Below are 10,866 nucleotides of genomic sequence, written 5' to 3' on the forward strand. Positions count from 1 at the left end.
GTATTACTGAGAGCCCATAGACAGTATTTACCTGGTAGGGCTAACCTCTGTTTAGGTGACCAGTATTACTGAGAGCCCATAGACAGTATTTACCTGGTAGGGCTAACCTCTGTTTAGGTGGCCGGTATTACTGAGAGCCCATAGACAGTATTTACCTGGTAGGGCTAACCTCTGTTTAGGTGGCCAGTATTACTGAGAGCCCATAGACAGTATTTACCTGGTAGGGCTAACCTCTGTTTAGGTGGCCGGTATTACTGAGAGCCCATAGACAGTATTTACCTGGTAGGGCTAACCTCTGTTTAGGTGGCCGGTATTACTGAGAGCCCATAGACAGTATTTACCTGGTAGGGCTAACCTCTGTTTAGGTGGCCAGTATTACTGAGAGCCCATAGACAGTATTTACCTGGTAGGGCTAACCTCTGTTTAGGTGACCAGTATTACTGAGAGCCCATAGACAGTATTTACCTGGTAGGGCTAACCTCTGTTTAGGTGGCCGGTATTACTGAGAGCCCATAAACAGGATGTATGCATGGCTGTGACTGTCGCCTTGTCCTTGTGTCCAACTCTGTTGCCCTCTTCTCTCTCTCTGTTATCTGCAGCAGAACGTCAACGACGCCATGCCCTGCTCCACCATGACCAGAATGAGCGGGAACGGGAACGGGGGAGGAGGAGGTGAAGGTGAAGGTGGAGGTGGAGGAGAGAACGGACGCATCCTAACTCACGACTTCCCTGAAACAGTCCAGACTCTCCCCTGCATGAGCCACACCGCCAGCATGGGGCTCAGCGCCTCCGGCATGTGATCACATGACTTGGCACAAGGGGCTGAGCAGGAGACTCACTCATAGACCTTACAAAGATGGCCACATTAATGGTGACATTGACCTTGTGAACATGGCACTCTTTCTGAACAGTTTGTTTGTGTGGCGGCTGCGTGCTGTGTGTCGGAGACAGACTTCAATACTACTGCCAAATGCACTCTGAAATCACTCACTACAAACAGGGGAAACAGAAAAGGAGATGAGGAAAATGTTTTGAAAAAGGAGCCATTGTTGGGACGTGATGTTTTTTGTTTCTTTTATTATGATTTTTTGGAAAAAGGTGTTAATTTCTGTGTTAAAAAGAGACCTATACGGTAAATGCCGCCTGCCCTGCCTTGACCTTTTCTGCCCTGCCCTGCCCTTTTCTGCCTTGACCTTTTCTGCCCTGCCCTGACCTTTCCTCCCCTTTCTGCCCTGACCTGCCCCTTTCTGCCCTGCACTGCCCTGACCTTTTCTGCCCTGCCCTGTCCTTTTCTGCCCTGCCCTGCCCTGCCCTTTTCTGACCTGCCCTGCACTGCCCTGACCTTTTCTGCCCTGCCCTGACCTTTTCTGCCCTGCCCTGACCTGACCTGCCCTGACCTGCCCTGACCTCTTCTGCCCTGCCCTGCCCTTTTCTGCCCTGCCCTTTTCTGCCCTGACCTACCCTGCCATGCCCTTTTCTGCCCTGACCTCTTCTGCCCTTTTCTGCCCTGACCTGCCCTGACCTCTTCTGCCCTGCCCTTTTCTGCCCTGCCCTGCCCTGACCTCTTCTGCCCTGCCCCTTTCTGCCCTGCCCTTTTCTGCCCTGCCCTGCCCTTTTCTGCCTTGACCTGCCCTGACCTCTTCTGCCCTGCCCTGCCCTGACCTCTTCTGCCCTGCCCCTTTCTGCCCTGCCCTTTTCTGCCCTGCCCTTTTCTGCCTTGACCTGCCCTGCCCTTTTCTGACCTGACCTGCCCTGACCTCTTCTGCCCTGACCTGCCCTGACCTCTTCTGCCCTGACCTCTTCTGCCCTGACCTCTTCTGCCCTGACCTGCTCTGACCTCTTCTGCCCTGCCCTGACCTGCGCTGACCTCTTCTGCCCTGCCCTTTTCTGCCCTGCCCTTTTCTGCCCTGCCCTGACCTGACCTGCCCTGACCTCTTCTGCCCTGACCTGACCTGCCCTGACCTCTTCTGCCCTGCCCTGACCTGCTCTGACCTCTTCTGCCCTGCCCTGACCTTCTCTAACCTGAGCTGTGGCCGTTCTCTTGTCTACTGACTCTGTAAAATCTCAGTTCACTACCTACTCAGTTCACTACCTACTCAGTTCACTACCTACTCAGTTCACTACCTACTCAGTTCACTACCTACTCAGTTCACTACCTACTCAGTTCACTACCTACTCAGTTCACTACCTACTCAGTTCACTACCTACTCAGTTCACTACCTACTCAGTTCACTACCTACTCAGTTCACTACCTACTCAGTTCACTACCTACTCAGTTCACTACCTACTCTCTCTGACCATTTACTTAGTGATGACGGATCACAAAATGGGGGTTTCTTTGTGTCTTTGCACAGCTAAAAGACAATAATGATAATAATGCTGATTGATTATTATGGTCATTTGATATGTGTGTCTCTGGTTTCTCTCGTGTGTTGTGGACAGTTACACACGTTATATTGGAAAGGCATCATGAACTGGAACACAAGCATATCAAGCACCAATGCAGTATTATAATACAGACATGAATAATCATACACAGAGCTCAGTCATCCCTGGCCTCTCTGAACCATCTGCTGACAGTCATTCCCACAGAGACTGATCCCTGTATAGGTATTGATTTAATTTGTCTTGATCTCACAGGTTAAAGACGTTTAAATTGATGCTTAACCAGCTGTGTCGTGTTCTCCTCAACAAACATGTTTTACTGCTACACCATGCCTTGTGTGTCTGTGGTCGACAGACACACACACTGTCACGTTATTAAACTACCTAGAATGATTGGTACTGCTAGATTTGGAAGTGAGGAAATATTGACTGACATGGTTAGAACTTGACAAAGTACCACAGATTAACACCATTGATTTCTTCAGTGGCTCCACTGTATTATTTTGTAGAGAGAGTAGTCATTTTGGAACACAGCCTAACTGACAGAGGAAAGAGGCATGACTTACGGACAGAAACCCCTGCTTGATTTACACGTTCACAGTCAATCAGCCTTTGGCGATCGTTAATGGAAACCATGGAAACGGTGGCTACCACCATGGCAACCAATCTTGTTTCTCTCTCAGTAGTTTGTTATTTTATGACAGAGGTTATTCAGTATTGTTTGATGTTTAGGTCATTGTACGTGTTGCTGTGGCCTATAGGGCTGGCAGCAGAGAGAAGCCTCGTTAGGATACTGGAATCAGAGTCAGAGACAGCCTGCCTACAGCTACAAAGGGAGCATTTGCTAGCTACACTCTCCAGCTCTGGCTCTGTTTGTGTGGGTCTCTGCCATAAAGATAGTGTTCAACACGGACGCAGCTGTCAGACTGTTTCTGCCATAGCCATAGTGCTAAACATGGAACAACCTTTCACTCTTGAACATGTTTGACAGTGAAGACAGATACTGGGCAGAGACTGCTTACATCAAATATATCTCATCTCTCCATCCACTATGTATATAAAAGGGTTGATTCTTCTTCTCTACTGCAGTGAAACTTGTTCTTCTTCTCTGACCCAATCTGCCTCTCTCTGCCTGACTGTGTGATGCTTCTGTTCTTCTTCTTCTCCTTTAGTTCTTCTTCTCCTTTAGTTCTTCTTCTCCTTTAGTTCTTCTTCTCCTTTAGTTCTTCCTCTCTTCTCCTTTAGTTCTTCTTCTCCTTTAGTTCTTCTTCTCCTTTAGTTCTTCCTCTCTTCTCCTTTAGTTCTTCCTCTCTTCTCCTTTAGTTCTTCCCCTCTTCTCCTTTAGTTCATCCCCTCTTCTCCTTTAGTTCTTCCCATCTTCTCCTTTAGTTCTTATTCTTCTCATTTAGTTCTTCTTCTCCTTTAGTTCTTCTTCTTCTTTAATTCTTCTTCTTCTCCTTTAGTTCTTCTTCTCCTTTAGTTCTTCTTCTTCTCCTTTAGTTCTTCCCCTCTTCTCATTTAGTTCTTCCCCTCTTCTCCTTTAGTTCTTCCCCTTTACCCCTTTAGTTCTTCTTCTCCTTTAGTTCTTCCTCTCTTCTCCTTTAGTTGTTCCTCTCTTCTTCTTTAGTTCTTCTTCTCCTTTAGTTCTTCCTCTCTTCTCCTTTAGTTCTTCCCCTCTTCTCCTTTAGTTCATCCCCTCTTCTCCTTTAGTTCTTCCCATCTTCTCCTTTAGTTCTTATTCTTCTCATTTAGTTCTTCTTCTCCTTTAGTTCTTCTTCTTCTCCTTTAGTTCTTCCCTTCTTCTCCTTTAGTTCTTCCCCTCTTCTCCTTTAGTTCTTCCCCTTTACCCCTTTAGTTACATTTACATTTAAGTCATTTAGCAGACGCTCTTATCCAGAGCGACTTACAAATTGGTGCATTCACCTTATGATATCCAGTGGAACAACCACTTTACAATAGTGCATCTAACTCTTTTAAGGGGGAGGGGGGGGTTAGAAGGATTACTTTATCCTATCCTAGGTATTCCTTAAAGAGTTGGGGTTTCAGGTGTCTCCGGAAGGTGGTGATTGACTCCGCTGACCTGGCGTCGTGAGGGAGTTTGTTCCACCATTGGGGTGCCAGAGCAGCGAACAGTTTTGACTGGGCTGAGCGGGAACTGTACTTCCTCAGAGGTAGGGAGGCGAGCAGGCCAGAGGTGGATGAACGCAGTGCCCTTGTTTGGGTGTAGGGCCTGATCAGAGCCTGAAGGTACGGAGGTGCCGTTCCCCTCACAGCTCCGTAGGCAAGCACCATGGTCTTGTAGCGGATGCGAGCTTCAACTGGAAGCCAGTGGAGAGAGCGGAGGAGCGGGTTCTTCTTAGTTCTTCTTCTCCTTTAGTTCTTCCTCTCTTCTCCTTTAGATCTTCTTCTTCTCCTTTAGTTCTTCCTCTCTTCTCCTTTAGTTCTTCTTATTCTCCTTTAGTTCTTCTTATTCTCCTTTAGTTCTTCCTCTCTTCTTCTTTAGTTCATCCTCTCTTCTCATTTAGTTCTTCCTCTCTTCTCCTTTAGTTCTTCCCTTCTTCTCCTTTAGTTATTCCTCTCTTCTCCTTTAGTTCTTCTTCTTCTCCTTTAGTTCTTCCTCTCTTCTCCTTTAGTTCTTCCTCTCTTCTCCTTTAGTTATTCCTCTCTTCTCCTTTAGTTATTCTCCTCCTTTAGTTCTGCCTCTCTTCTCCTTTAGTTCCTCTTCTTCTCCTTTAGTTCTTCTTCTCCTTTAGTTCTTCCTCTCTTCCCCTTTAGTTCTTCTTCTTCTCCTTTAGTTCATCCTCTCTTCTCCTTTAGTTCTTCTTCTCCTTTAGTTCTCCTCTTCTCATTTAGTTCTTCCTCTCTTCTCTAGTTCTTCTTCTCCTTTAGTTCTTCCTCTCTTCTCCTTTAGTTCTTCCCCTCTTCTCCTTTAGTTCTTCCTCTCTTTTCCTTTAGTTCTTCCCCTCTTCTCCTTTAGTTCATCCCCTCTTCTCCTTTAGTTCTTCTTCTCCTTTAGTTCTTCCTCTCTTCTCCTTTAGTAATTCTTCTCCTTTAGTTCTTCCTCTTTTCCTTTAGTTCTTCCCCTCTTCTCCTTTAGTTCTTCCTCTTCTCCTTTAGTTCTTCCTCTCTTCTCCTTTAGTTCATCCTCTCTTCTCATTTAGTTCTTCCTCTCTTCTCATTTAGTTCTTCCTCTCTTCTCCTTTAGTTCTTCCCTTCTTCTCCTTTAGTTATTCCTCTCTTCTCCTTTAGTTCTTCTTCTTCTCCTTTAGTTCTTCCTCTCTTCTCCTTTAGTTCTTCCTCTCTTCTCCTTTAGTTATTCCTCTCTTCTCCTTTAGTTATTCTCCTCCTTTAGTTCTGCCTCTCTTCTCCTTTAGTTCCTCTTCTTCTCCTTTAGTTCTTCTTCTCCTTTAGTTCTTCCTCTCTTCTCCTTTAGTTCTTCTTCTTCTCCTTTAGTTCATCCTCTCTTCTCCTTTAGTTCTTCTTCTCCTTTAGTTCTCCTCTTCTCATTTAGTTCTTCCTCTCTTCTCTAGTTCTTCTTCTCCTTTAGTTCTTCCTCTCTTCTCCTTTAGTTCTTCCCCTCTTCTCCTTTAGTTCTTCCTCTCTTTTCCTTTAGTTCTTCCCCTCTTCTCCTTTAGTTCATCCCCTCTTCTCCTTTAGTTCTTCTTCTCCTTTAGTTCTTCCTCTCTTCTCCTTTAGTAATTCTTCTCCTTTAGTTCTTCCTCTTTTCCTTTAGTTCTTCCCCTCTTCTCCTTTAGTTCTTCCTCTTCTCCTTTAGTTCTTCCTCTCTTCTCTAGTTCTTCTTCTTCTCCTTTAGTTCTTCCTCTCTTCTCCTTTAGTTCATCCTCTCTTCTCATTTAGTTCTTCCTTTCTTCTCCTTTAGTTCTTCCTCTCTTCTCTAGTTTTTCTTCTTCTCCTTTAGTTATTATTCTCCTTTAGTTCTTCCTCTCTTTTCCTTTAGTTTATCCCCTCTTCTCCTTTAGTTCTTCCTCTCTTCTCTAGTTCTTCTTCTCCTTTAGTTCTTCCTCTCTTTTCCTTTAGTTCTTCTTCTTCTCCTTTAGTTATTCCCCTCTTCTCCTTTAGTTATTCCTCTCTTCTCCTTTAGTTCTTCTTTTCCTTTAGTTCTTCCTCTCTTCTCCTTTAGTTCTTCTTCTTCTCCTTTAGTTCTTCTTATTCTCCTTTAGTTCTTCACCTCTTCTCCTTTAGTTCTTCCTCTCTACTCCTTTAGTTCACCCCCTCTTCTCCTTTAGTTGTTCCTCTCTTCTTCTTTAGTTCTTCTTCTCCTTTAGATCTTCTTCTTCTCCTTTAGTTCTTCCTCTCTTCTCCTTTAGATCTTCTTCTTCTCCTTTAGTTCTTCTTATTCTCCTTTAGTTCTTCCCCTCTTCTCCTTTAGTTCTTCCTCTCTACTCCTTTAGTTCACCCCCTCTTCTCCTTTAGTTGTTCCTCTCTTCTCCTTTAGATCTTCTTCTTCTCCTTTAGTTCTTCCTCTCTTCTCCTTTAGATCTTCTTCTCCTTTAGTTCTTCTTATTCTCCTTTAGTTCTTCCTCTCTTCTTCTTTAGTTCATCCTCTCTTCTCATTTAGTTCTTCCTCTCTTCTCCTTTAGTTCTTCTCCTTTAGTTATTCCTCTCTTCTCCTTTAGTTCTTATTCTTCTCCTTTAGTTATTCCTCTCTTCTCCTTTAGTTCTTCTTCTCCTTTAGTTCTTCCTCTCTTCTCCTTTAGTTCTTCGTCTCTTCTCTTTTAGTTCTTCTTCTTCTCCTTTAGTTCTCCTTCTCCTTTAGTTCATCCTCTCTTCTCCTTTAGTTCTTCTTCTCCTTTAGTTCTTCCTCTCCTCTCCTTTAGATCTTCTTCTCCTTTAGTTCTTCCTCTTCTCTTTTAGTTCTTCTTTTTCTACTTTAGTTCTCCTTCTCCTTTAGTTCATCCTCTCTTCTCCTTTATTTCATCCTCTCTTCTCCTTTAGTTCTTCTTCTCCTTTAGTTCATCCCATCTTCTCCTTTAGTTCATCCTCTCTTCTCCTTTAGTTTTCTTCTCCTTCAGTTCTTCCTCTCTTTTCTAGTTCTTCCCCTCTTCTCCTTTAGTTCATCCCCTCTTCTCCTTTAGTTCTTCCTCTTCTCCTTTAGTTCTTCCCCTCTTCTCATTTAGTTCTTCCCCTCTTCTCCTTTAGTTCTTCCCCTCTTCTCCTTTAATTCTTCCCCTCTTCTCCTTTAGTTCATCCCCTCTTTTCCTTTAGTTCTTCCTCTCTGCTCCTTTAGTTCTTCTTCTGCTCCTTTAGTTCTTCCTCTCTTCTCCTTCAGTTCTTCTTCTTCTCCTTTAGTTCTTCCTCTCTTCTCCTTTAGTTCTTCTCCTTTAGTTCTTCCTCTCTTCTCCTTTAGTTCTTCTTCTCCTTTAGTTCTTCCCCTCTTCTCCTTTAGTTCTTCCCCTCTTCTTCTTTAGTTCTTCCCCTCTTCTCCTTTAGTTCTCCCTCTCTTCTCCTTTAGTTCTTTCTCTCTTCTCCTTTAGTTCATCCCCTCTTCTCCTTTAGTTCATCCCCTCTTCTCCTTTAGTTCTTCCCCTCTTTTCCTTTAGTTCTTCCTCTCTGCTCCTTTAGTTCTTCCTCTCTTCTCCTTTAGTTCTTCTTCTGCTCCTTTAGTTCTTCCTCTCTTCTCCTTTAGTTCTTCTTCTCCTTTAGTTCTTCCTCTCTTCTCCTTTAGTTCTTCTTCTCCTTTAGTTCTTCCCCTCTTCTCCTTTAGTTCTTCCCCTCTTCTTCTTTAGTTCTTCCCCTCTTCTCCCTTTAGTTCTCCCTCTCTTCTCCTTTAGTTCTTTCTCTCTTCTCCTTTAGTTCATTCCCTTTTCTCCTTTAGTTCTTCCTCTCTTCTCCTTTAGTTCTTCCCCTCTTCTCCTTTAGTTCTTCTCCTTTAGTTCTTCCCCTCTTCTCCTTTAGTTCTTCCCCTCTTCTCCTTTAGTTCTTCTTCTCTTCTCCTTTAGTTCTTCCTCTTTTCTCCTTTAGTTCGTTAGTGTTGTATTGATGAAGGCACAGCAAAAAGTGAGTCCTTGGCAGACGTTTTCGTCTCAAGAGAAGGTGATGTTTTATATGCCCTAACAGATTTAGAAAAATACATTCAATGTTTGTTTCGTATAGAGAGTTTGAGAGCTGCAAAAAAATTGTGTTTCACACTTTGAAAAAGTGTAGAAAAAGCAGCTGTTGAATAATGCGTAGACAATGTTTTAACCAATTAAAAGTAAATCTTAAGCCAATATAATTTTGACATTTGAATTAAAGGGATGTCCGGTTGGTGTTTCATTTGGTGTTTAAGACTGAACAACATTTGACTTTTCTTCTTCATTTTTTCTTTTTTCAAAAGTTTTAATACAAGGATATGAAGGGTTATGATGTAAAGTGATTATTTAGTTTGTTCACCTGAAAACCTCACAGTATAGTTTTTTTATACATCACTACTGAAAGATGTTGCTGAATAAAACATTTATAAATACATGGAGATCATTCATGAATAAGAGAAAAGACAAATAAACTTTTGAGAAATAAACGTTTTCTAAGCAAAGTGTCTCTGAAGAAAGTCATCATGCTTTTTGTAACAGAATAAAGGAATCAACTATGTAAGTATGTTTGTTATTTTATTTCAGTGTACAAAACGTTAGGAACACCTTCCTAATATTGAGTTGCACCCCCCTTTGCCCTCAGAACAGCCTCAATTCTGTTCTGGTCACTGAGTACACAAAACATTAGGAACACCTGCTCTTTCAATGATGGAGTGACCAGATGAATCCAGGTTAAAGCTATGATCCCTTATCGGTGTCACTTGTTAAATCCACTTCAATCAGTGTTGGTGAAGGGGAGGAGACAGGTTAAAGAAGGATTTTTAAGCCTTGAGACAGATTGTGTGTGTGTACCATTCAGAAGGGGAATGGGCAAGACAAAATATTTAAGTGCTTTTGAACAGGGTATGGTAGTAGGTGCCAGACGCAGTGGTTTAAGTGCTTTTGAACAGGGTATGGTAGTAGGTGCCAGACGCAGTGGTTTAAGTGCTTTTGAACAGGGTATGGTAGTAGGTGCCAGACGCAGTGGTTTAAGTGCTTTTGAACAGGGTATGGTAGTAAGTGCCAGACGCAGTGGTTTACGTGCTTTTGAACAGGGTATGGTAGTAGGTGCCAGACGCAGTGGTTTAAGTGTTCTTGAACAGGGTATGGTAGTAGGTGCCAGACGCAGTGGTTTAAGTGCTTTTGAACAGGGTATGGTAGTAGGTGCCAGACGCAGTGGTTTAAGTGCTTTTGAACAGGGTATGGTAGTAAGTGCCAGACGCAGTGGTTTAAGTGCTTTTGAACAGGGTATGGTAGTAGGTGCCAGACGCAGTGGTTTAAGTGCTTTTGAACAGGGTATGGTAGTAGGTGCCAGACGCAGTGGTTTAAGTGCTTTTGAACAGGGTATGGTAGTAGGTGCCAGACGCAGTGGTTTAAGTGCTTTTGAACAGGGTATGGTAGTAGGTGCCAGACGCAGTGGTTTAAGTGCTTTTGAACAGGGTATGGTAGTAGGTGCCAGACGCAGTGGTTTAAGTGCTTTTGAACAGGGTATGGTAGTAGGTGCCAGACGCAGTGGTTTAAGTGCTTTTGAACAGGGTATGGTAGTAGGTGCCAGACGCAGTGGTTTAAGTGCTTTTGAACAGGGTATGGTAGTAGGTGCCAGACACAGTGGTTTAAGTGCTTTTGAACAGGGTATGGTAGTAGGTGCCAGACGCAGTGGTTTAAGTGCTTTTGAACAGGGTATGGTAGTAGGTGCCAGACGCAGTGGCTTAAGTGCTTTTGAACAGGGTATGGTTGTAGGTGCCAGACACAGTGGTTATAGTGCTTTTGGACAGGGTATGGTAGTAGGTGCCAGACGCAGTGGTTTAAGTGTTCTTGAACAGGGTATGGTAGTAGGTGCCAGACGCAGTGGTTTAAGTGCTTTTGAACAGGGTATGGTGGTAGGTGCCAGACGCAGTGGTTTAAGTGCTTTTGAACAGGGTATGGTAGTAAGTGCCAGATGCAGTGGTTTAAGTGCTTTTGAACAGGGTATGGTAGTAAGTGCCAGATGCAGTGGTTTAAGTGTTTTTGAACAGGGTATGGTAGTAAGTGCCAGACGCAGTGGTTTATGTCAAGAACTGCAGCGCTGCTTTTCACGCTCAACAGTTTCCTGTGTGTATCAAGGATGGTCCACCACCCAAAGGACATCCAGCCAACTTGACACAACTGTGGGAAACGTTGGAGTCAATATGGGCCAGCATCCCTGTGGAACGCGTTCCACACCCTGTACAAGTCTATTCCCCGACGAACTGAGGCTGTTCTGAGGGCGAAAGGGGACGAAACTAAATATTAGGAAGGTGTTCCTAATGTTTTGTACACTCCAGTATATATTATATATATAACAATGGAATAAGGAATTGGGATGACAACCCAACTCGAGATGGGGGCTTTTGGCGGGTGGAATAGTGGGGACCAATTGGAGGTTTGCTTA

The 10,866-nt window shown here is 43.7% G+C and overlaps 1 protein-coding gene across 3 annotated transcripts in view; it reads left to right on the plus strand.

Moving 5' to 3' along the window:
- The window catches only part of LOC139581629 (glutamate receptor 1-like), a 231,968-nt gene extending 222,989 nt beyond the window's left edge, over nucleotides 1–8,979 (plus strand). For 2 of the 3 annotated variants that reach the window (XM_071411588.1, XM_071411590.1), the window contains exon 16: nucleotides 600–8,979. In XM_071411588.1, the coding sequence (XP_071267689.1) occupies nucleotides 600–800 (201 nt within the window). In that variant the 3' untranslated portion in view covers nucleotides 801–8,979. The remainder of the gene's footprint in view (nucleotides 1–599) is intronic. The other variant, XM_071411589.1, reaches the window with a different exon arrangement.
- Nucleotides 8,980–10,866: the final 1,887 nt, after the last annotated feature.

The sequence above is a fragment of the Salvelinus alpinus genome, chromosome 7, assembly GCF_045679555.1.
Source record: "Salvelinus alpinus chromosome 7, SLU_Salpinus.1, whole genome shotgun sequence".
NCBI lineage: Eukaryota > Metazoa > Chordata > Actinopteri > Salmoniformes > Salmonidae > Salvelinus > Salvelinus alpinus.